We start from the raw sequence: 26,458 nt of genomic DNA on the forward strand, positions 1-26,458 counted from the left end.
CTTTTCTCCTCAAGTGGAGGGAAAGATTCTCTCCTGAAGTTGCAAGCTGTGCTGCCTGGGGATGAGGGAGGTGTGGTACAAGCACTTCCTTGGCCATCCCAACTGATGTCTCACTAGGTGTACCCTCCAAGTCCACTGGCTCCAAGCACAGCACAGGACCAGGACTTGTCCAGGAATTGCAGTGCTTGTGGCCTAGACTTCCTTTCAAGTTTACTTAGAAACCCAGAGCACTTTAGTCTGCAGTAGTGAGGCTTGCCGGAACTCAGGTTCTGACCACTAGGATGAGCGATTCTCCCCTGTCTAGGGCTAATCTAAATGCTCCTTCCATGGGTTCCAGCGGGGTTCTGCCTGGTATTGCTTTCTGCTGTGACAGGGCAGCACTGAGTTTCAATGCAAAGTCCCGCAATTGCTGCACTCTCCCTCCCCCAAGTGCACAGGTTATTTCTCCATGCAACATGGCTGCTGCCAGAAGATGGGGAAGGGGTGGTATAGGTGATTCAAGACTGTCTTTCCTACCCTCTTCAGTGCCTCTTTCTGTGATATGAAATTAAAACCAGGTACTGTGGGCCAGGCACAGTGGCTCACACCTGTAATCCCAGCACTTTGGGAGGCCAAGGCGGGCAGATCACGAGTCAGGAGATGGAGACCATCCTGGCTAACATGGTGAAACCCCGTCTGTACTAAAAATACAAAAAAATTAGCCGGGCATGGCGGTGGGTGCCTATAGTCCCAGCTACTCAGGAGGCTGAGGCAGGAGAATGGCATGAACCTGGTAGGTGGAGTTTGCAGTGAGCCGAGATTGCGCCACTGCACTCCAGCCTGGGTGACAGTGCAAGATTCAGTCTCAAAAAAATAAATAAATAAAATAAAATAAAACAATAAATAAAACCAGGTACTGTGACCTCTCACCTGATTTTTGGTTCTTATAAAGGTGCTTTTTTTGTGTATGGATAGTTGTTCAATTTGGTGTTCTTGCAGGGAGGGTGATCAGTGAAGGCTTCTATTTGGTCATCTTGCTCTGTCTCTTGTTTTTACCAATACTGCTTATCTCATATTAATTTGTCCATTCGGACTGGGTATGGTGGCTCATGCCTATGATCCCAGCACTTTGGGAGACCAAGGTGGGTAGTGGGGATCACCTGAGGTCAGCAGTTCAAGACCAGCCTGGCCAACATGGTGAAACCCTGTATCTACTAAAAATACAAAAATTAGCTGGGCGTGGTGGCGGGCGCCTACAATCCCAGCTACTCAGGAGGCTGAGGCAGGAGAATCACTTGAACCCAGGAGGCGGAGGCTGCAGGGAGCCGAGATTGTGCCACTGCACTCCAACCTGGGCAACAGAGCGAGACCCTGTCTCAAAAAGAAAAAAAAAATGTCCATTTGTCTGCTCCCTGAAACCAGGCTAGGAGCATGTGGTAGGCGGGGACAGAGCCTGACTGTCCATTGCACAATGGCTGAACATAGGAGAAGCTGATTAAATACCAGCCTGAAGAGAGGTTGTTCACATTCCAAAGGTAGGCAAGAGAGCGAACCCTCTTCTATTACCTGCCCCTTCAAGCTGGAAGGTGTGCATGGAGAACAGGTTATGGGTAAGGGTGTGGAGACAACATGCTGGCTGTGTTCCTGGGGCAGTAAGGACCCTGAGCTTGGCAAGGAGTTAACAGAATATAAGCAGGAGAGGAAAGTGAAAATCCATCATGGAGAATGAAAATCAGGAAGAAAAATGTGGATTTTATATGGTGGGAAACAACACAGAACCAAGAAGCCTCCTCTAAGCTACCAGCTGGATCTTAATTGCATGATCCCTTCTAGGAGACAGAATGTTCCAGCCAGGAGGCATGCATAGCCACATTCTGGCTCCAGGAAACATCTACCTAATCATGAGGTAATCCTTCTGAGTTCCAGCTATTCATCACTTCCTGAAGTTGCCCAGGTGGGCCTGGGCCAAGGGACCCATGGGTGGAAGAATCAGAAAGCTCAGGTCCTCACAACTCTAAGGATACCTGGCCATGGTGGGAACTGGCAGCATCCTTACCTCACATGCATCCAGGGAAAACCCAGACTGTTTCCAGGTCATGGAAAATGTCCAGGTTAGCCCCGGAGCCTCACCAGACCTTGCCAGCAGTTCTACCTAGCAACCAACTCAGCTCTCTACTGGGCAATTTACTAACAGAACTGTACTCGCAGGGTTTGTTTTCCTAGTCTATGGGGCCCAAAACACTGTAACAAAAGTTCTATTTCCTTTTCCTCTATTCTGAGAAGGGGAATAACAATAACAGCTACTATTAAAGAGCACCTATTCCATATTTGGCACTTAATACTTCTTCTGTCTAATCCTTACAGCTCTGCTAGGTAGGTATTATTATTTGCATTGAAGCTGAAAAGCTGAGGTTCTGGTGTATCATGGTACATGGTAACCCAGCCTGGCTAACTCCAAGCCAGTGCTCTCCCCACCACAGCGAGCTGCCATAAAGGCAAGCCAAACATCACGAACCTGCTACAGTCATTGGTGCCTGCGGGGCTACAGCCACTCCTCCTACCAGACCCATTCAAGAAAAGATAAAGGAGCCAATTTTGAAGCTGCTCTCCTGGAGTCAGCAAAGACACAAGAAAACAACAAGTTAATTGTCCATAGCAGTACCAGGAAGGCACACAGGTGCAATCAAGGCAGACCATTTCCTGCTGTTACCACCCTGAGGTCCAAAGGCCTGCCCAGGCCTCACCATCCTCGGTGACCCCCATTTTTACCCTGTGATGCCTCAGTAAAACTCTGGAAGACTTCTGTTGGAGGTATTAAAAAATACCGTGACAGCCAGGAGCAGTGGCTCATGCCTGTAGTCCCAACACTTTGGGAGGCTGAAGTGGGCAGATTGCTTGAGCCTAGGAGTTGCAGACCAGCCTGGGCAAAATGGCGAAAACCCATTTATACAAAAACTACAAAAATTAGCTGGTCATGGTGGCATGTTCCTGTAGTCCCAGCTACTTGAGAGGCTGAGGTGGGAGGATTACCTGAGCCTGAGAGGTCAAGTCTGCAGTGAGCTGAGATCACACCACTGTACTCCAGCCTGGGTGACAGAGTGAGACCCTGTCCCCCCCAGAAAGAAACACCAAAAACAAACTGTGACAATCATGGCCGGATGCAGTGGCTCATGCCTGTAATCCCAACACTTTTGAGAGGCTGAGGCGGGTGGACCACTTGAGCCCAGGAGCTCAAGACCAGCCTGGGCAAACATGGCAAGACCCCGCCTCTACAAAAAATACAAAAATTAGCCAGGTATGGTGGCACACGCCTTTAGTCCCAGCTATTCAGGAGGCTAAGGCAAGTGGATAGACTGAGCCCAGGAAGTCGAGGCTGCAGTGAGCTGTGATCACACCACTGTGCTCCAGTTGGGTGACAGAGTGAGACTGTCTCTATTAAAAAAAAAAAAAAAAGTGACAGTGAGCATAAGGAAGGGGGACCATGTTAAGGGGACTCACAGAAGGTCACCCTATCAGGCAGAGTAGAGTAAGAGCTGGGGTAGGGACTCATATGGGAACTGAGCCCATGCCCTGGCATAGCCACTGTGAGACAATGGACATGCCAGACCCTCTCTGGGCCAGGGGCACAAGCCAGAACTTGGGTGTCATCCAGAACCCTGTCCCCTCTTTCATCTCTACCTCTAATTAGGCACCTAATCAATCCTCAGACTGACTTCTGCAAAAGATCTTGACTCTGTCTTCTCCTCACATCTTACCTAGATTATTGCTTTAGCCTCCTAGCTGAGCCCAAGCCTCCAGTCTGTCTCCAGCCTATCTAACCTCCCAGCCAGAGGGATCATTCTGAAACATGTACATGCTCACTTCACTTCTCTGCTCACCTGAACCCTTATCTCTCAGGGTAAAGTGCAAGCTCCTTGGCTTAGCTCCCAGACTCTTGTGTCTGCTTCCTGCACTGTTCCTGGCTTCTTCCCCAGCCACTCAGCACACACTTCCCGTGCCTGTACTTCCCTGAATGCATTGCGCTGTTTTGTGACCATGTATTCCGCTGGCCTTTCTTCCTTATAAGGCCCTTCCCTTCTTCTATTTCCTGCCAATCCTTCAGAACTCAACTAAATAGCACTTCTTCCAGGGAGCCCTCTCTGATACCCCAGTTGGACTTAGATGTCCCCTCCTTTAGCCTCCCCACCCACCCTGGGCTTCCTTCTAGCATAGTACTTAGAGTTGCTGGTTTTTCTATCTCCTACACTAAGGTTCCTGGAAAAGATGAAGTAATCTCAGACAGGGCCTCAGTGAATTTTGTATCTGCAGCAATACCCAAGCACCCAGCACCATGCTTGAAAGACCACAGGGATTTCTGGATAGAAAAATGAAGGGATCTCCCCCGCAAACAGGTCATAGAATTGATCAAAGTTAGAGGACCTTTACACTTTAAGTATCTGTATAGGCTCATCGGTCTATGCAACTGAGCTCACTTACTAAGGGACTGATCCTTCTACTTTGACCACATTCTTGCTTTATGAAGTCCTATGTGGTCACAGTGAACTTTCTCAATCCTGAATACCAGTTACCACAAATGATCAGTGGCCCCTACAAGCAGTTTTATGGCCACAGTTTGGAGCACAGTAGGGGTGGTGAATGGGGGAGCGCAGCCAGCAGTCCCTGGGCTCCAGGATTTACAAGCTCTGGTCAAGGGATGATGGAGGCTGCACTGTGAATGGGTCTGGCGAGCCAGCCAACTTCAGCAATCCTCCAAACGTTTCTAGTTCTTTGTTACTGAAAAGTTCAGCCTTGTGAAAGGTGTTTGGTTTCAAGTTTCCTGTCACTGGTCTACTTATTTAGAAAGTGTTCCCCCCTGCTCCCTGAAATAAATAAGGTGCCTGAAGTCTGATTTAAGCAGCTCCCTGCAGTCAGCTCCTGTGTGCAGAAAACCTGTTATGAAAAATGAAACTGAGAAAGTGGACATTTCCGTGGCATCATCTCTTTCCCAGGAGCTCAGGGTTTTTCATTGTAAGATGAGAAAGAAGGGCTGGTGGGCACTGGGCCCATCCTGGGAAAGACACCAGGAGGGACTAAGCCTCTTCTTCTGAAATTTGATTCTTTTCACTTTCTCCCCTTACTGACCTTGAGATCAAAGTGAGCAATTTTCTTTGTGTGAAGGTAGTTCACCCCATCCAGGATCTGCTTAATGAAGCTGGTGGCCTCCTCCTCACTCAGTGACTCCTTCTGGGCCAGGAAATCGAAGAGCTCTCCTCCAGACACTCTGTAAAACACCAGCGAGGGGAGGGGAGGCCCAGGCCCAGTCAGCTCTACATGTCATGAGGCTGGGCTGATGGGTGCAAGCCCTGATCCTGACCCCCCAGGGACCTTGTATGGCAGAATCCCCCTTGCTTATGTCTGGGGCTTTGTCTGTCCAGTGCCAGGGACTGACTTTACTCCTATTTGCTTTGTTCTTTCTTTTGGATCACAAGGACAGGAATCACCCTGGAGGTGTTGTCAGGAGAGCCTCTGCTCCCACTCCAGGCCCTGGTCCCAGTCACCCTGGAGGATGCCCTCTCCTCTCCATATGCCTGAGATGGCAGGGGACAAAAACAAGCAGATTATTTAGCCTGAATGTTTGCGTTCCTTCAAATTCATATTTTGAAATTCCAACCCCCAAGGTGATGGTATTAGGAGATAGGGCCTTTGGGAACCAATTAAGTCATGAAGTTAGAGCCCTCACAAATGAGATTAGTGCCCTTATAAAAAAGAGAACCCAGAGGGCTCACTTTTCTCTTGCACTATGTGAAGTTACAGTCAAAAGACAGCCATCTATGAGGAAGTGAACCTTCATCTTGATCTTAGACTTCCCAGACTCCAGGACTGTGAGAAATAAATTTATGTTGTTTGTCAGCCACCCAGTTTATGGTTATTTTGTTATACAGCAGCCTGAATGAACTGAGAGAGGAAATGGGTACCAAGTGTGGAGTGCTACTGTAACAGATACCTAAAAATGTGGAAGCTGCTTTGAAATCAGCTAACAAGTAGAGGCTGGAAGAGGTTTGGGGTGCCAACTAGAAAAAGCCTACATTGCCATGAATGAATGGACTGTAAGGGTGGTTCTGGTGAGGGATCACAAAGAGAGGAGATTCTCAATCTTCTTAGGGAATACCTAAGTGGCCATCAACAAAATATTTGTAGAAATACAGATGGAAAGGCCATTCTGATAATGTCTCAGATGGATATGAGGAACATGTTACTGGTCTGGTCAATGGAGGAAAGGGCATCCTTGTTATAAAGTAGCAGAGAACGTGGCTGAATTGTGTGTGTTCCCTAGTGTTTTACAGGAGGCAGAACTTGTAAGCAATAAAAATGGAATATTTGGCTGAGGAAATTTCTAAGCAAAGTGTTGGAAGAGTGTCCTGGTTCCTCTTGACTACTTAAAGTAAGATGTGAAAAGAAATGGTTTAAAGACAAAATTGTTACTCAAAGGGAAGAAAGCTTAAAAGTATGCAAAATTCTCAGCCTCCTCATATTGGAAAACATAAGAAAACCTGTTTGGGAAAGAAAAAAAGGTGTGACCAAGCAACCATTTGATAAAAAGATTAATATGGCTCTCCAGGGAAGCCGGGTGCTATTCATCAAGACAATAAGGGGATTAGTCAGCCATCCAAACAGAAGCCAAGACCTACTGTCCAAGACAATGGAAGAATAACCCTGAAGTCATTTCAGAGATCATGGGGGTGAAGAGGGTTGTCCCTCCCATCACAGATTCATAGTGCCAGAGCCTAGAGGGCAGAATGATATCAAAGGAGGGGCCTCCACTGCCCAGTGCTGCCTCACATTGTGGGCTTTGCTCTCCAAACTCTGTTGCCACACTCCTCAGACATACCAGGTGTGGCTCCTGGAGGGCAACAGTGTGGCATGCTCTGTGCCAAGCAAAGCTGGTGGGTGGGTGGCTGCCTTCATCTGGATTTCAAAAGATACCTTAGAGAGCTGGTGGGCCCCTGGGCAGAGAACTGCCTTTGGTGTGGGGGCTAATGTTTGGAGAGCAAAGCTTTATGGGCAGGGTTGCCCAAAGCTGCAGGGGCAAGACCTCCATTCCGCCCCCATGGGCCTGGAGGGCAGAGCATTGAGCCAAAGATTATTCTCAATGTTTTGTACTGGCTCAGAACAGGTCACTCCTTTATTCTTTCCTATTCTTCCTTTTAGAATGGGAATGTGTATCCTCTGCCTGTCCCACAATCATATTTTGTAACACGACATGTTTGATGTCATTAGTTCACAGCTGGAGAGCAACTTGCCTCAGAATGAATCATACCTTGAGTCTCACCCACATCTGATTTAGATATTTAGATGAGACTTTGGACTTTAAACTTTGGAGTTGATGCTGGAATTAATTAAGACCTTTGGGACTATTGGAATGGAAGGAATGTATTTTACATTTGAGAAGGACATTAATTGGGGTGGGGGGCAAAGACAGAATGCCAGAGTCTGAATGGACTAAGACAGATGACAAAGAGGAACAAATGCTGTGCCAGAAACTAAAGACCTAGGTTCCATTTCAGCCTTGCCACTGACCTTGGACAACTCATTTCCCTTCTCCAGGCAGGCCCTGGTTTCATTACCTACAAAAGAAGCAGATTGGGCAAGACAGCCCCCAAAGCCCCCTTTCTTTAACTTTATAAAAGATGGCCCCTTTATGGGGCTCAAAAGAATCCAAATATGGCCCCTAACTTAAGCATAAGACCCCATTAATTATATTCATCTTTAAAGACTCTAGAATACTATTTTTGATGTTTGATACTACTTTTTCACACTCTACATTCTTGCTTCCTACAGTTGATGTGACAGAGCAAAAAAAATCTCCCCTGAGATTTAGGATTGCCAGATAAAATAGGTTTTTACTTGCTAAATCTGGCAACCCTACTTGGGCTTGTTTATCCTGTCAACAAAAAGAGTCAAACTCTGTAAAATATTTAAAGATGTTTATTCTGAGCCAAATATGAGTGCCCAAGACCCGTGACACAGTCCCAGAAGGTCCTCAGAACATGTGCCCAAGGTAGTTGGGCTTGATTTTATACATTTTAGGGGGACAGAAGTTACAGGCAGAATCAATCAGTAAATGTAATGTGTACATTGGTTCCATCTGGAAAAGTGGAACAACTTGACGGTGGGGATAGGGGGTTGGGAGGGCTTCTAGGTCACAGGTGGATTTTCTGATTGGCAATTGGTTATTATCAAAAGACCTGGAATCAATAGAAAAGAGTGTCTGAGTTAAGACAAGGGTTATGGACCGAGGTTTTTATTATGTAGATGAAGTCTCACAGGTGGCTGCCCTTGGAGGCAATAGATGGCAAATGTTTACTATTCACATTCTTAAAAGGTGGTAGACGCTCAGCTAATCTCTTCAGGATCAGAAAAAGTCATGGAAAGGCACAGAGATTCTCCACAGAATACAGATTTTTCCCACAAGAGTCAGCTTTGCAGGGCCATTTCAAAATATGTCAAAAGATTTATTAGGGTAAAATACTTCTATTTCTTTCAGGGCCTGCTATTTGTCATGTGATGTTATAATAGAGTCAGGTTGGAATTTGTTATCTTATTGCTGCAAAGAGTCTGTTTTGTTAGTCTTAAGTTCACTGTTTTCATATTAATGCTGGTCACTTGTGCCCGAATTTCAATGGGCGGAGAGTATAGTGAGGCATGTCCAACCCCTCTTCCCATCATGGCCTGAAAGTTTTTCAGGTTTACTTTGGAATCCCCTTGGCTGAGAGAGGGGTCTATTCAGTTGGTTGGGGGGCTTAGAATTTAATTTTTGGTTTACAATCCTCTGACAGAAGCTGGGGTATCCAGCCAGCATGTGCTCCGCTGGGGCTGAAATAAAGCCAAGGGTCCAAAGGGAAAGATCTCAGGAAGGGTTCTAGGCCAAGGGATCCAGGACCTTAGGATCACTTGGAGAACTTGTTTTAAAATGCAGATTTCCAGATCCCACCATAGACTTTAACAAATTAGATTCTCCAGCAGTGAGGCCTTAAAACCTGTATTTTTACTGTAACAACATAATAACAGTAATTAATATTCATTGAACACATATTCTACGTTACATGCCTTATGTACATTATCTCATTTAATCATCACAATATCCTATGATCTAAGGACTAACATTTTTCTATTTCACACTTAAAGAAACAAAGGCTCAGAGAGGTTAAGCAACTTGCCCACAGTCCCATAGCTAGTAAACAGAGTCAGGATTCAAACCCAACAGAACAGCTCTCAACCACTACAGCATACTGAGTATTGCAGATGATTTTCTTTTCTTTTTTTTTTTTTTTGAGACAGGGTCTCATTCTGTTGCCCAGGCTGGAGTGCAGTGATGTGATCTCAGCTCACTGCAACCTCCGCCTCCCAGGTTCAACTGATTTCTCATGCCTCAGCCTCCCAAGTAGCTGGAGTTACAGGTGCATGCCACCAAGCCCAGCTAATTTTTGTATTTTTAGTAGAAATGGGGTTTCACCATATTGGCTAAGCTGGAACTCCTGACCTCAAGCAATCCATCCACCTCAGTCTCCCAAAGTATTGGGATTACAGATGTTAGCCATTGCGCCCAGCTCCAGATGATTCTTATATGGCTAAAATGGCTCTGACCCAACTTTGGGGATCATTCCCTGTCCCCAGTCCACCCTAAATAAAGAGCATCAAAATCTTCTTTTCTTCTTTCTTTAAACATTTCCAGAAGCACACCTGGACCCACTCAATAATCTCATCATCATTAAAAGTAGAATAACTGGACATAAAATAGTGTAATAGGAAGTACAAAGCAACACCTATGATATGCTATGACTTAAAAAATGGAACCTAAATCTGCTTAAGCCTCTTGTTCGGCACTATCAACAGAACTTTCTGTAATGATGAAAATGTTCTAGATATGTGCTGTCCAATAGAGTAGCCACTAGTCACATGTGGTTACTGAGCACTTGAAATGTGGCTAGTGTAATAGAGGAACTGAATTTTAACTTTTATTTAATTTTAATTAATTCTAATTTAAAAACCAAAGTGGTATAAAATATTTTCCATTAAATACAACTTTATTGTTTCAGTAGAATTGCATTTCACTTTAACCGTTGCATTGCTTTGCATAAGAATTGAAATGTGGGCTGGACACAGTGGCTCACACCTGTAATCTCAGCACTTTGGGAGGCTGAGGCAGGCAGATCACTTGAGCCCAGGAGTTCAAGACCAGCCTGGGCAACATAGTGAGACACCGTCTCTACAAAAAATACAAAAATTAGCCGGGCATGGTGATGTGCACCTGTAGTTCCAACTACTTAGGAAGTTGAGGTGAGAGGATCACCTGAGGTCGAGGCTGCAGTGAGCCGTGCTTGTGCCATAGCACTCCACCCTGGGCAACAGAGTGAGAGCCAGTCTCAAAAAAAAAAAAAAGAAAAAAAGAGGTTGAGATGAGATGTGCTGTAAGTATAAAATTCACACTGGATTTTGAAGACTTAGTTTGAAAAATAGAATGTAAAATATCTCATTAATAATTTTAAATAAAAATATTATTAAAATCAATTCACTTATTTCTTTTTGTTTAGTCAGTGTGGCAACTAGGAAATTTAAAATTACGTATGTGGTTCACATTACATTTCTATTGGACAGCGCCAATAGGCAGGGTATCTCCTCTAGATCTAACTACTAGTTACAGGAAATACAGGGAACAGAGGAATGAGTTAAAGAACACCACGAGGAAGGAACAAGTCTAATCCAGACTGTGAGACAGGACAAGTGGCCTAGTTTTCCAACATATCAATGGCATCAAAAAAGCGGCAAAAAAAGGAAGGGGGAAGGGGGAAGGTGAAAGGGTGAAGAGAGACTGAGATAAGATGGCACATTTGAGCATATGTACCATCTGCCATAGCTGCAGCACCCCTCTGCTCAGGGTGAGCAGGGTGTGGCCTAAGGTAGCTGCCTTGGTGTTGGGGACCAGGCTGGTGCACTATTTTCTCAGTGTCTCATGGGTAAGGCCGTCCTGTGCCCCACTCTGACCCTTGCCCCCACCTTGGGCAGGTGCTGGAAGCTGGAGCACCCTCCCAGCTGCTGGAGTAACCCTGGGTCTGCTCTGCAGGCTGGGGTCAAAGGGCCAAGATGATGGTTCCAATCCTTCAGCAGCAAAGATACAACCTTCACTTTGGGGTGGGACATGTGAGAGTTCTAGGGCTCAGCTTTTCTTCTTGTGAAACAAGTGAAAAAAAAAATGCTTTCATTACCAGCTTTGCAGGTGAGGGTGGGAGTGAGAGGAATCTCCATGAGATTCTTGATAAAGTCCTTGACATAAACACCATACATGGTGTCATCATCAGCGGTGGCAGTGGTGGAAGGGGGCTTGATTTAGAGTTTATTTGAAGTTTGCCACCAGTGCAATGTGCTTTCCCAAACATTCCCTCACTTGAGCTTGATATCCACTCAGAGGGCATCCTCATTCTCAGATGAAAAAACTGAGGTCTCAGGAGAGCAAGCGACTTGCCCAAGATCACATAGCTAGTAAGTGGCAGGACCAGGATTTAGACCCAGATTTTCTCAGCCCCAGTTCACCAGGTGTCCCTCTCACCACAATCCTTCCATATTACAAAGCCTGAGGTGCTGATGCAAAATGGAAAGGCTCAAAGCAGCCCCAGGCACTGGACAGTCCTCTGATATCCCTGTTCTGCTGCATCCACGCTCTCATCACAGTGGGCTTCACTATCTATCTTTCTCTCTTCCCAGCTAGATTATTTTTGCTTCCACAGCACCTAGTGCAAGAAAGACATTCAATAGAAGTTTGGTGAATAAAAGAACAAAGGAAAGAAATAAAACATTAAAAATAATAACATGATATAGAATATTCTGTATCATATAGACAGTGAAGCCTTGGTATTTGTTAAAGACCTGTCCAGAGCCCTCTGCAAATTTTCACATCTGCAGTACCCCCTCTGAAACACACAGAACCCAGCTCTACCCTTAGTCTGCCAGCCCCTGCCAGGTTGTGTGGGCCTGTAACCTTGGGCGAATATCTAAATAAATAACCCTGCAATTCCTACTTTAAATAAAATGCTGCATCAATGTAAAAGCTTCTTATAATGGAGATGTATCCTGTTCCCAAAAGCCACTGACATGAAGGCTCGGGTTGAATGAGGACTTTGGGGCGTGGTAATCAGTCATCTGTTTGAAGGTGGGATCTGGGCAGGAGACCTGGTAGGACATGGTCTCCTTGGGATGAAGAAGGGAACAGCCACTGTGACCCCTAGAATCTCCCCCAGAAACTCAGAAAGGTGGGAGGCTGATGACCTGCCACTTTCTAGGCCCTGGATACCCAGGCTGGGACATTCACATTAACACTCAGTCACCTCTTTTCAAAGCCTAATCAAGGAGCCTGGGTGTTGTTTCTTTAGCCTCTAAGACCTCTGCCCTGGAGCCACCCCCCATCTCCTTCTAAGTTTCTTTCCTCTTACATCCCACATCTCTTTAGCTTTAAGATGAAAAACAAAGTCTAACGACCTGGCCTCATCTCTTCTCCTAGTGTTCCCAGGATCATCCCCTTCCTGCAAATCTGACCTTTGCCTACTTCCTCCCTGCAGGGTGGCATGCCTGCTGGAAAAGCTTTTCAGACTCTTCTGGGAATGTATACATGAATGACCTGCACAGGCAGCGATAGGGGAAAAATGCTGCCAGAGCTGCTGGGCCCAAGAAGCTGGGCTCAATTCAGGAACCTGGGAAACATCACTGCCACCCTGGAGCACTCTGCCAGGCAGTTCTCTGGTATGACACCACCGCGGTATCGCTTTCCACAGAGTTGGAATCCAGGAGGCCCCAGAGCAGTCAGGGGCCTGAGATGGGAGGCCAGCCCAACCTTCACAGGGAGACTTACATTTTTCAGGGCTAGTTCCACATGTGACATGAATTAAGCTACTGAGATTTTGAATATATTCTATACCCCACACAGAAGTCAACTTATATGGACAATTAAATCCTTCCCAGTCCTGCCTTCAGTAGTCATGACCAGAGGCAGCTGCTTCTAGGGAAGTCACAGATGGGATAATAACAGCTGAAAGGGATTTAGATCAGGGCCAGGCATGTCCTCCTAGTGCTGGCCACTTGAGCAGAAAGCAGGAGGAAGCCCTGCACCAGGCAACAGTTGCTGAGAGGGGCAGTGGGATTAGGGTAGGCTCATTCATAAAACCTGCAACTGGGCAGCTTTCAACTGAGTAGGTGGATACTAACACTCACTGGGCAAACCCACTAACCTATTAGGGCACAGTGAGGACAAGGAGGCCAAGACTTCTGACCAGCCTAACAAGAGTCACTAAGTCTAAGCAACAGAAGCCCATGAGGCCGGGTGTGATGGCTCATGCCTATAATCCCAGCACTTTGGGAGGCCAAGGCAAGTGGATCACTGGAGGCCAGGAGTTCAAGACCAGTCTGGCCAACAGAGTGAAACCCCACCTCTACTAAAAATACAAAAAAAATTAGCCAGGCGTGGGGGCTCATGCAGGTAGTCCCAGCTACACAGGAGGCTAAGGCACCAGGATCACTGGAACCCGGGAGGTGGAGATTGCAGTGAGCCGAGATCACGCCACTGCACTCCAGCCTGGGTGACAGAGCAAGACTCCATCTCAAAAAACAAACAAACAAAAACAAAAGCCCAGGAACTCCTCTCCTGGGAGGTCCTCCCTCTCAGACCCTGGCCATACATGGGTTAGGGACAGTCTTAGAATGCTTGGGTCTTCTCCAATCTCATAAATTCTTAGCAGTCCATAGACAGGCACCCTGAGAACAATGAGACCGCTTGGAAGTGAAGGGGGAGACAGAAACGGGACAGAACTTAACAAGCACAGAGGCCCAAGCAAGTCATGGGAGCACCAGCGTGACAACTGATGTTATGGATGGTGCACCTGAGCTCACAAGAAGCCGGCACATAACTGGCTGACCATGAGCCCTGTTGGGAAAAACATGGACATCTCAAGAGCATTTACCTGCCACAACCCCGCCACCGACTCCTAGGGTTCCACAAACAGGAAGAAGCAGGCAATTTCTCCAGCAATTAAAGGCACACCAATTACAGTAAGAAAGTATCAGTTTATAGCTATAAAGATCAATAAATAATGAAACACGTTTCAAAACAAATGACCCAGGGCTGGCAGGGCTGCAGGCACACAGCAACACTCCTATGTTGTGGTAGTAATGGTCAACCAGCACCATCTTTGAAAAGTGAGGATATTGAATCCCAAAAATGTCAGCCTTTGGCTTAGTCATCCCATTCCTGGGGATGTTAGCTAAATCCTCAGGACTTTGCTGAAAGAATTAATTAAGAAGAAAAGAGGAAAATCATGAGAAGAAAGTTGTTTTATCAGTAAAATTTGTAATGGTTAAAAGCTAGGAAATAAAAACCATGTGTCCAACAATAAGGATGCTATGGTTTGACTATTTGTGCCCTACAAACTCGCATTGAAATTTAATCCCCAATGTGGCCGTATTAGGCAGTGGGACCTTTAAGACGTGATTGGGTCGGGGTGCAGTGGCTCATGCCTGTAATCCCAACACTTTGGGAGGCCAAGGCAGGCGGATCATCTAAGGTCAGGAATTCGAGACCAGCCTGGTCAACATGGAGAAACCCCATCTCTACTAAAAATACAAAAATTAGCTGGGTGTGGTGGTGGGTGCCTGTAATTCCAGCTACTTGGGAGGCTGAGGCAGGAGAATAGCTTGAACCCAGGAGGTGGAGGTTGTAGTGAGCCAGGATCGCGTCATTGCACTCTAGCCTAGACAACAGAGAAAGACTCCATCTCAAAAAAAAAAAAAAAGAGGTGATTGGGTTATGAGGGCTCTGTCCTTATGAATGGATTAATCCATTCATGCATTAGTGGATTAACAGGTTCCATGGGTGGGACTGGTAGCTATATAAGAAGAGAGACCTGAGATATCCCGCTCTGCCCCCTCACCGTGTGATGCACTGGGCTGCCTTGGGGGACTCTGTAGAGAGTCCCCATTAGCAAGAAGGACCTAATCAAATGTGGCCCCTCAACCTTGGACTCCTCAGCCTCCATAACTGTAAGAAATAAATACCTTTTCCTCATAAATTAACCAGTTTTAGATAGATATTCTATTATAAGCAATAGAAAATGGACTAAGACAAGGGAAATACTGGTATGCAATTCAGTGAAATATATAGTCAGTTAAAAGAGAAAAGCCAATTTTTAGAATTATGTTAATTGGGGAAAAAAGTAGAGCAGGAAATTATACAAGTACAATGATTGTATACAAATATATAAAGATTGAGAGGAACCACAGAAAAACATAAATAGCTGTGTTTGGGTTGTAGGATTATAAATGTAATTTCTTTTCCATTCCTGCTTAGTTTTTTTTTTTTTCCTCCCCATAATAAACTTTTTAAGAAGTGGCTCGGCCTTTCCAGCAAGGTGCACATGTCACTCTCTGCTGGGAATCAGGATGCTGACTGCTGACCCTCAGCTTCTCTCTGGGTCAGGCAGGGCAGGCATCCAGTAGTCCAACCAGCTGGGAGGCCCGTGGGAGAAACATGGAGGACACTGGGAGCTAGCGAAGGGAAGAGCACAGGCAATTCTATACATTTAAACACTGAGATGGATAATTTAAGAATCAAATGCAAGAGTATGCAAATGTCCATCTGCTACTTAAATCTATATCCTGCCAATACCAGAGCATAGTTCTCAAATTAGAATGATCTCAAATGTCAGGTGGTCCACCCAGTCTGTAGGCAGGTTAAGGATGGCTGCCTGCTTTACAGATGAGAACTAAAGCTCAGGGAATTGAGGTGACTTGTCCAAGGGCACAAAATCAGGGATTCCTGAGAGATTCTATCACTCCCGCTACCAGGCAGGTGTATACATGCTTATGAGCCTCAGAACATTCTTTTTTGTTTGTTTTTTTTTTTTGTCCGAGATGGAGTTTTGCTCTGTCACCCAGGCTGGAGTGCAGTGATGCAATCTCGGCTTACTGCAACCTCCGCCTCCCGGGTTCAAGCAATTCTCCCGCTTCAGCCTCCCGAGTAGCTAGGATTACAGACACCTGCCACCACACCAGGCTAATTTTTGTATTTTCAGTAGAGATGGGGTTTCACCATGTTAGCCAGGCTGGTCTCAAACTCCGACCTTGTGATCTGCCCCCCTTGGCCTCCCAAAGTGCTAAGATTACAGGCGTGAGCCACTGCACCAGGCCAGAACATTCTTTATATAGGCCTTGCTGCTTGACTGGACACAGCCACTATAACTTGTCCACGACCCAACTCAAACTCTATTGTTTATCAGAGCCCCACCTGCCCAGGAGGATGCCAGGGTGGCCAGCCAACCCCAAGAGTCTTGAGGTCGTCTATCCAAATTCCATCATGAACTGTGAGGTCTTCCTCTGCTAAGCCAGCATAAGGCCAACCCACCTCACACTCATAGCTGTCTGCACAGGCCGTGTGGACTCAAGTCCTGGTCCTGCCACTTCCTGGCTATAAGATCTTGTGAGTGACCTGGCCTCTCAGTGTTCTTGTCTGTAAAATGGGGATAATAAGAGTGTCTGTGTGACGGCATTGTTACGAGGATTAAATAAGGTACAGAAGTACTTGGCTTGCACAATGAATACAAAATAACCTGTCTGCACTAGTAAGACATTTCCCTCATCACAGTCTTTAAAGATTGAACAAGACGACAGATACAAAGCACCTAGCAAATTCTTAGCTTACAGTAGGATTCTCTAAATAATAGCTATTATTATAACAATAAAGGTGTCAATCACAGCACAAATGTAGTGGACTTTCCCCAGGAAAGGGCTGGAGAAGGGCTTCGCAGAGCCCGGAAATGTTTGTACTTCCCCTCCTCATAGTACACATCCCTCCCTGACAGCCTCCCCTGGCCCCGCCCCACCCTCTGTCCCCCTCACCCTCCCACATGCTTCTCCAGCCAGGAAAAGACCCCAGTGCAGTCATTTCTTCCCTTTGATCTCCAGGATCCAGTGAAAGCCAGACTTAGGCCATTGCCCTCTGCGCCTGCTATTCAGCAAGCTTGCCCTCCTTTGGCTCAGTTTCAGGAGGAGGAAGGGGGTAACTGAGACAGAAGGGATCTGCCCACCACTGACTTCACCTCCTCCAGGCTGAGCTTAGGCCTGGTTGCTGCTGCCCCCTGGGGCCTGTGGCTGGAGCTTCCACTGCCCTGCCTGCCCCCCAACCCTGTGGGTCCTGGGGACCCCACTCACAGCTCAAGGATGAGCACCACGTCGGTGCGGTTCTCGTAGACGTCGTGCAGCGTGATGACGTTGTGGTGCAGCACCTGCCGCAGGATGCTCACCTCCCGCTCGATCTCCTCCCGGCTCACACCGCGCCGGCTCGCCCGGCTCTGCCGCTTCTTGATGAACTTGGCTGCATACTCAAGCCCTGTGCTCTTCTCCCGGCACTTCTTCACGATGGCAAACTGGCCACTGTGGGGACACAGACCCACAAGATTAGGTCATCACTGTGGTCACTGGGGAAGTGACCCCACTGTCAGCTACCAGGTCACACAAATTCAGAGTGATTCTGCCAGGACAGGATAAATCACGCAACCAGTCTGCATCCCCACCTGATGACAACCTGTGGCTGAGATGGGGCAGGGACTGGGCTTCCCTTCTGTCCATTCCTTCTATGAGGAATGAATGTTAGTATTGTTAGTCCCAGTGTACAGAGGTGAGCACTGAGGCCCAGAAAGGTTATTGATCAGGATGACATAGCCTTGTCATTGCAAAGTCTCAGCTAGAACCCAAGTCTAGGATCCACCAGATGAAATCACAATGTCCATAAGCAGACTGGGCTGGTGGGAATCCAGGTTTGGGTAGAGTTTGGGGAGGAGGCAGCCTAACAAGGTTAATCATCACAGTGGGGGAGCATCACAGTCAGAGGACTTGGTATAAACAGAAAGTTGTAAAATTAGGAAACTGAGGCATAAGGATAGGTCATGTGACTCGCCTGAGGTCATCGCAGAGTTAATGGCAAAGCCAAGCCTCAAAGTCAGATACCCAATCGGCTGTCCACAAAGCCTCTGAGACAGAGCAGTCTAGACCATTATTAGTCCCCTTCAGGCACTAGCACCCAAGGCTGGGCTCAGAAACCCTTCACTCCAGGGACAGAGACAGCAACCATGAAATGGAGCCCATGGCAGAGTGGCAGGCAGCCCTGAGCCAGCTTCCCTGAGTGCTCCAGGGGCCCTCCCCACAGGGAAGGGTACCAACCACCTGCTTCTGCACCTCAGTTCAGTGACCAGCAGGAGCAGATCTAAGTCCTCAGAGACTTCCCAGTGGCCATCTTGCCCAGGGGGTCCTCCCATCCCCTTACTGCCATTTGCCATCATTGCCCCATGTTTTCTTGCCACCCAAAATACCCACTGCTTGAGTAACTCAGAAAGTTTTCTGGTTCAGCTTAATGGCTTAATGAGGGGCCAGCAGACTCCAGACTTACAAGGTACACTCTTAGTGGCTCTGGGTTAAAAGCTACATACAAGGAAATGCCTGGGATATTTGCCCCAACTGCAGAAAATAGCAAAATAGCATTGCATCTGAACCACTCCATCATTAGAATCATCCTCAGTGAGACAGTCTTCAAAATACCCGGAGTGCCAATAACAACAACAAAGTCAAGTTGATCAAGCAACAGATAGACGGGCCAACACTTAGATAGCATTCTATCGCAGCCACTTCAGAGACGTTTCCAAACACAAACTCATGCATCTCTCCATTGCTTTAATCTCCATTCACTCAACACTCTCTGGGCATCCACTCTGCACCAGGATCTGTGCTGGGCACTACGGGGCAGGGACCAAAGGCACAGACAACAGGTACAGATGGAGCTCTAGGGAAAGAGAAGACCCTGGGGGCTGGAGTGGGCAGAGAAGGCTTTGTGGAGCCAAATTTATCTTACATCGTCCACTGACTCTAAATTTTTAGCTACTTCAGTTCCAAATATTGGCTCTGAGCTGTCCACACACTAAGGGCTGACGCAGGTGGAGTGGAGCCAGGCCTCCCAGAGCCAGAGTGAACACATTCAGTGTGATCTCTAACACATATGGTTTCTTGGAGCCACTCTGGGCCTCGAGGACAGCGGGTGCCTTGGTAGGTGCCAACAAACACTTGACCGAGCTTCCAGGCCCTGGTGGTTCTGAGTCTCAGTGTCAAGGCAGCCACACGCCTCTCCTCTCCGACACCTCAAGCGGCCGCTGGCAGGGCCTGGCATTTCAGAGTCCCTGTGACCTTGTCACAGAAGCCCTGAGTTCCTACTTGACCGGTGGGGAAAGCAAAGCTTAAGGGTGGTAAGGGATACATTTAGGTTTACAGAGCACATAGGTAGTGGCGCAGGGCTTGGCTTGGCATCCAAATCCCCCAGGCTCCCAGCCCCGCACTTTGTTGACAGACAGCCTTAGGACTTGGGAAGGGGCAGAAGAGCTTTTGTAAGCTAGAGCTAAACATTTCAGGCCACCTTGAGGTTGTTTCCCCTTCGTCTTATGAAGGAAACAGAGGCATTTTTTTTCTATATCACATGCCTGAAAAATTCCTCAAACTCTCAAAAACCAAATGAGTGTTTGCTTTTCCTGCCTGAGTTTTCTCTTTGCGAGACAGCTGTGGCAATGAGTGGTGACTGGGGCAGGCCCACTGCACAGGCATCTTCCCTTCCCCAAATGGAGGTATTTTGAGAGTGGGTAACTAAGATGGTGCCAAATACCACACACCACCACTCATCTCACCTGTCTTCACTCAGGCACAGCCCTCTGCTCAACCTGTGGAGGGGAGTCTCAGAGGGAGCCAAGGCCACTGGCTGGTGTCCCCCATTCCTTGGGCTGTTTCCAGAAGAGTAGAGAACACCCTCCACCAGACCCAGCCCCCAGGCTTCAAGGTCAGACAGGCCTGGCCTCAGAGACTTATGCTTTCACCTGCTCTGAACATAGATGTGCTCATCTGTCAAATGGGAATCAGGGTTCCCTGCTAGAGAATTGTGAAGACTGGAAATATTTGTAATGTTGGCCCGTGGTACTCAAAAGTGGTTCATGTGAAGGCTGAGCAAGAGACATCCAGAGACATAAGTCACTGATTCAAATGGTCTGGAATGTGAAACCAAGGAATTGGTTTAATTTTATTTATTTTTAGAGATGGGGTCTGGCTCTGCTGCCCTGGCTGGAGGGCAGTGGTGTGATCATAACTCACTGCAGCCTCAAACTCCTGGGCTCAAGCAATCCTCCCAACCTCAGCCTCCTGAGTAGCTGGGACCACAGGTGCGTGCCACACCACCCAGCTTCAGTTTAATTTTAAAAGTACCACCCTACCCACCCTAATGATTCCCACACACAGCCAGATGTGAAAATATCTGTATTCCAAGCAAGTAGCCAACTCTTTAAATCCTAGAGCAGTGGTTCTCAACCCAGGCCACACATTGATATTGCCTGGGGAATTTTAAAACTCCTGGTGTTTAAGTCTCACCCTGAGAGATTCTGATCTCCTGGGTTTGGGCCTGAAGATGGGGCTATTTAAAAGCCCGCTGGGTAACTGACACGCAGCCAGGGCTGAGAACCACTAACTTACAACAGCTTTCTGATTATCTCCATTTCACAAATGAAGAAACTATACCACTGTTACTCATACAAAGTTCCTCCTTTTCTGTATTACACTTCCCCATAGTTCTCTGATCTGATCATTTCAGGAAAGGAGTAAAGAAAGGGAATCAGAGGGGAGGGGTTGTCTCTCCCATCAGCATGATTTTTGCTTGAGGGGTTCACCAGTCTAACTGCTGTGTTATGAATATGCAAATCAAGACCGAAGATTACTCTAGCTTTTGGAGGATAACAGGAGTGAAAATTTGCAGTCAGGCACTCCCTGGCCACTGTACTCAGCAGATGCACAAAAGCAGAACCTGAGGTGGCTCTAGTATGCCCAGCAGAGGGCCCAGCCAACCCAAGGGCAGGTGAAGACAGTGACAGCAACAGGCCTTTTTCTGCACACAGAAGGCTCTGCAGCCAGAAGTTGAGGCCCCACAGTGCAGAAGTCGCCAGCTAGGGTACAGGGATGATGGGTGGGAGGCGAGGGTCTGTCTACTTTGGGAAAGAGCCACCCAGAATGTCATCCAGGAAGGGAGCAGAAGGGAGCAATTCAACCTCTAATGAAGGTCATTGCTAACACTAAATCAAAAATGATGGGAATACTGGAATCTGGTATACATATGCAAAGCACACATATTCCAGTATCTCTGCCCCCGTAGCAACAATCAATACCTATGCATGGTCTACTGCAGCACGGGGCTGGTAGGAGGCCTGATTCCTGGTCCTAATCTGCCATCAAAGTTTCATGGGCTTGACAGGGAGCTGCCTTTTCAGTTCATGTTTCTCCATCTGCCACCTCAGGTCTCATCTTAGAAAGCTTCCTGTCGGAAAGCTCCAAAGAGCCTGGGACAACACTAAACAGGAATGAAGCCCTTTCTCTTCACTCTCCAAATTCCTAACTCTGGGCTGGTGTCAGGAGACTGGGAGTCTAGTCAGAGCCCTACCACTAACAAGCCAGGACCCTGGGCAGCCTGTTCAACTCCCCGGGACTCAGTTTCCTTCTTTGTCACATGGGGACGAAAACACCTGCCCTGCCCACTTCCCAGGGTTGTTTGGGAAATCATGAGGTAATGTCTGAGATAGGACTTTACCATCCAGCCTTGCAGAAGAGCATGAGGCATGGGTGGGTGGGAACTCTGTGCCTGAGACTGGCTTGCAAAAGTCACGTAGGATGGTTTCGTGAGGGACAGTAAATCCTCAAGATACAGAAAACACCCCGCTTCTGCCAGCACACTCTCCTGCAGTTCTGTCAGAAACACACCCCTCTTCCCAGGCAGAGGACTCAGCTCCTCACTCACTCAGCACCTGGGAGGACAAGTGGGCTGTGTCAAGATCAGTGTCACTGGCAGATGGGCCTCATTTCCAAACTTGTCAGGCCCCCAGGTGCCACCTCATAAGGGCTCTCTAGTTGTCTGCCCAGGACTCACATGAAAAGGGGTATACCTAGAACAGCTTCTCAGTGCTCAGAAATGTCCCCAACCTCAGCTCTTAAGGTTCATGGAGGAGCCTGGCTTAATCCCCACCCCCCAAAGTCTTCACTGTCAAGGGTGAATAAACAGGGCATGACCCAAATGTCACACCATGGGATAGATTTTGTATAGCAATGTGAACATTACAACATTTACATCCAGCTTTTCCTTTTTTTTTTTTTTTTTTTTTTTTTTGGAGATGGAGTCTCGCTCTGTTGCCCAGGATGGAGTACAGTGGCACAATCTCGGCTCACTGCAAGCTCCACCTCCTGGGTTTAAGTGATTCTCCTGCCTCAGCCTCCTGAGTAGCTTGGATTACAGGCACCCACCACCATGGCTGGCTAATTTTTTTTGTATTTTTAGTAGAGACGGGATTTCACCATGTTGGCCAGGCTGGTCTTGAACTCCTGACCTCAAGCGATCTGCCTGCCTCAGCCTCCCAAAGTGCTGGGATTACAGGTATGAGCCACAACGCCCGGCCAGCTTTTCTCTTAATGAGCTAACTTCATATTCCTTCTCTTTTTCAATATTTGCAAGTATCATTTTTAGTTCCATTTCACAGATAAGAAAACTGGACAGGTATGGTGGCTCACACCTGTCATCCCAGTTCTTTAGGAGGCTGAGGTGGGGGGATCATTTGAGGCCAGGAGTATGAGACCAGCCTGGCCAATATGGTGAAACCCTGTCTCTACTAAAAATACAAAAATTAGCCAGGCATGGTGGTGCAAGCCTGTAATCCCAGCTACTTGGGAGGCTGAGGCACGAGAATCACTTGAACTCAGGAGGCAGAGGTGCCAGTGAGCCGAGATCATGCCACTGCACTGCAGCCTGGGTGACAGGGTGAGACTTTGTCTCCAAAAAAAAAAAGAAAAAAAAAAGCCAGGCAAGGGGGCACAACCTGCAGTCCCAGCTACTCAGGATGCTGAGGTGCGAGGATGGTTTTCAGCCCAGGAGTTTGAGGCTACAGTGAGCTATGATCATACCACTACACTTCAGCCTGGGCGACAAGCAAGACTCTGTCTCTAAAAAAAAGCCAATTAAAAAAAAGAGAGAGAAAACTGGGCTTAGAGAAGTAAAGTGACTGGCAGTTAGGCCAGGGAACAGGGCTAGGACACAGATCCATGTCACTGACTCCGGCTACAGTGAGGCTCTCAAGGTAACTGACCAGTAGTGTGTACCAAGTAGTAAGGAGAGGGACCCATCCCAGAAGAGAACAGTATTCGACATTGTTTTGAATTGCTGGCATGTGGTGATAGTAAAAAGCAGACTGATTTTTACTCAATTTTATTATCGGTTTGCTTGTTTGATTTATTTATACATCCATCCATCCATCCATCCATCCATCCATACATACATACACACACACACATACATACATAGTCTTGCTCTGTTGCCCAGGCTGGAGTGCAGTGGTGCAATCTCAGCTCACTGCAACCTCCACCTCCTGAGTTCAAGCAGTTCTCCTGCCTCAGTCTCCCAAGTAGCTGGGATTACAGGTGCACACCATTATGCCTGGCTAATTTTTGTATTTTTAGTAGAGATGAGGTTTCACCATGTTGGCCAGACTGGTCTTGAACTCTTGGTCTCCAGTGATCTTCCCGCCTCGGCCTCCCAAAGTGCTGGGATTACAGGCATGAGCCACTGCGCCGGGCCTATTATTGGTTTTAAATTCTCAAAAGGCAAAACACCCCTCACGGCCTGCATCAAGGTAGACCACTCCCACTGCCACCCACCCTCACCCTCTGTGGTAAGCCACAGCCAACCAGACTTGTTCTGTCAACTACCAGGGCCAAGCTGCTAAAGGCTTTGAAAGGTCTATGGGCTGGGTGTGGTTGTTGTTAATTCCAGCACTTTGGGAGGTGGGAGGATCACCAGAGGTCAGGAGTTTGAGACCAGCCTGGGCCAACAGGACAAAACCCCATCTCTCCTAAAAATACAAAAATTAGCTGGGCGTGGTGGTGCACACCTATAGTCCCAGCTACTCGAAGGGTGAAGCACAATAATCATTTGAACCTGGGAGGTGGAGGGTGCAGTGAGCTGAGATCGCACTACTGCACTCCAGCCTGGGTGACAGAGCAAGACTCTATCTCAAAAAAAAAAGAAAAAAAAAAGAAAAAGAAAGGTCTATGGATTGAGTGGGTCTACCTCATTCCCTCTCTTAGTCAACTCTAAAGTGTCCACAAATTGAGTGATGTGCCCCTAAGTTGCCAGTCTATCAAGGTGGAAATGAGGCAGAGCTGCATAGAACGCACGGCCCCAGCCGAGGGACAAGATGCCACCAGAGGTGAGAGGTACCAAATGGGAAGTGTTCCAAAGCAGAGGGTCGCAGAGACTGGCTTCCTCCTCCTGCTTCCCCACCGCAGACACTGCAGTTCCTCTTTCCACTCTGGAGAACAATGAGCTGTGATTCCTCTGGAATTACCCTGCAAGGTTTGAGGGCCATAGGTGCAGGGATAATGCTTAGGAACTTCCAGCCAAGGACCTTCAGCCAATATGTCTCAAAGGCAGGAGCAGCTCAAAGCTGTAGTCCACAAGAACCAGGTCAGCCTGATCCCGGAGGACCCACACCCACATCCCACAGCCACAGCCTGCCTGGGGATGGTGTCACTGAGCCCCCTCCCTACTCCTCTGCCTGGCCAGGCTCCACTGTGGAGCCTCTGTGGCTGACCCTGTCCTTATTTCCCACCCTTTCCCAACACATCCATCTTCCAGCCAGGCCACTCCAAATCCAATGAACAAGAGGCAGAAAACACTTGGGGACACATTCCCCAAGGTCAGAGCAAGCAAGGGACCAGATATTCAGGAAACCAAAACAGAGTGAAGAAACATAACGTTATCTGAGGTCAGAGCAGGAAACAGGTCAGGGTTTTAGGCCAGAGAGACAAGGGTAAGGAGGAAAAGTTTACCAAAGCCAGGTGGGCAGTGCGCTGGGAACTAGATGGGCATGACAGGAGTGAGAAACACGCAGGGAGCAGCAGTTAAGTCAGTGGCAGGTGGAGAGTCTGGAACAACAGAAACACCAGCCAAGAACCTGCAAACAGAAGAGGGCACAGGGCTGCCCAATATGACTCTTCTCCCAGCTAATGACCCAGGCCCCCCGTTTCACGAGCCTGTTTCCCCTCCCTGACCTCGTTGCTACTGTCTTTCTAGTCCTTTGACGATGGCTTTGAAATTTGAGGTGTGGAACCCTCTCTCAAATCTTTCACCAAAGTCCAATATGTAAAACAGATTAAAAGCTGTGCTTCTTTTGGAGAGGCATCCAGAGCCCACCCACTGACCGCCCCCACCCATGAGGCCTAAAAGGGCTTCAGGGAACCCCAAAAGCTCCAGGGAACACAGTTTGAGAAGTACTGCTCTATAGCATGGAAGCATAGCATGCTCTAGAGGATCCCAAAGAAGTTTCAAATCATAAATGAAAATGAAAAACAGAACATGCAGATGCTTCTCAGTATTATTATCTAGTCTTTTAGGAAGTCACTCCAACCAAGCCAAACTCAGGGTCAGCGGTGAGGAGCACATGTAGGCTAAGTACCAGAAGCCAGAGTCTCCAGGGAACTGACTCCTGACCTATAAATGGCCCCTGTCCACAAAGTCACAGGTGGCTGCTCTGTATGGGCCTGCAGCAGCTGCCTTTAGAGGCTGGCTTGTTTCATTCCCAGGTCCTACAGACTAACTTCCTTCCTCTAGACATTTTGTTGTTGTTGTTGCGGGGGACAGGGAGTCAAAAAAACTAAAGCACAAAAAGGAAGGAATCACTTAGCAGGGCCAAGTCGGGCTAAAGTATGACAACTATTTTTTAACTTAAGTACATTTTGATGCTGTTGTCAAATGAGCTCAAGCCTGCAAGTCTAGGACCTGAAATAAGTTAGGCTCAATTAAAGTTTGACTTGGCTACGTAAAGAAAGATTTTCACTAAAAATATAGTTCAGTATCCTCTGATATTTCCCTTAGTCTAGAGTCTAGATTCTAGACACTAAACATGATGTAGATTACGGAGGAAATGCTGGGCTTGGAAGGTACCACCCACTACCCACCCACCTGCCCATTTACTCACCCAACCATCCACCCATGCATCCTCCTAACTGTCCACTCACCTATCCATCTGTCTCTCATTTACTGATCATTGTCCTAAGTTCTGTAAACAAGACACACCTCACAACTTGAAAGGCTTATATAGTCTATTGCAGAGATTAGACAAATGCAGATGAAAAGGAAATATAGCCTGGGCGTGAAAGAAATATCTGCAACAGCTGGAGAGGCAGAGAGTGATACACAAACGCTTCATTCTGTGAAGGCCCCAACTAACCTCTCACCTTCACTCCCTCCCTATCAGGTTGTGGCTGCTTTCTCAAGGAAATACATCAGGAAGCTGAACCTTCCCTTTCCTTTCCTCCTCATGGGAGCACAGGGAAGGAGAGAACAAGC

General features: G+C 47.5%; 1 protein-coding gene across 5 annotated transcripts in view; it reads right to left on the bottom strand.

Annotated features, from left to right (window-relative positions):
* Positions 1-26,458, bottom strand: part of DAPK2 (death associated protein kinase 2) — a 139,530-nt gene that overhangs the window by 58,948 nt on the left and 54,124 nt on the right. For 4 of the 5 annotated variants that reach the window (XM_009249899.4, XM_063716688.1, XM_054532771.2 and 1 more), the window contains 2 exons: positions 17,206-17,427; positions 5,101-5,239 (listed from right to left, as the gene is read on the bottom strand). In XM_009249899.4, coding sequence (XP_009248174.2) covers positions 5,101-5,239; positions 17,206-17,427 — 361 coding nt within the window. Of the gene's footprint in view, positions 1-5,100; positions 5,240-17,205; positions 17,428-26,458 lie in introns of those variants that run through there. The other variant, XM_063716687.1, reaches the window with a different exon arrangement.

This window comes from Pongo abelii, chromosome 16 (assembly GCF_028885655.2).
Source record: "Pongo abelii isolate AG06213 chromosome 16, NHGRI_mPonAbe1-v2.0_pri, whole genome shotgun sequence".
Classification (NCBI taxonomy): domain Eukaryota; kingdom Metazoa; phylum Chordata; class Mammalia; order Primates; family Hominidae; genus Pongo; species Pongo abelii.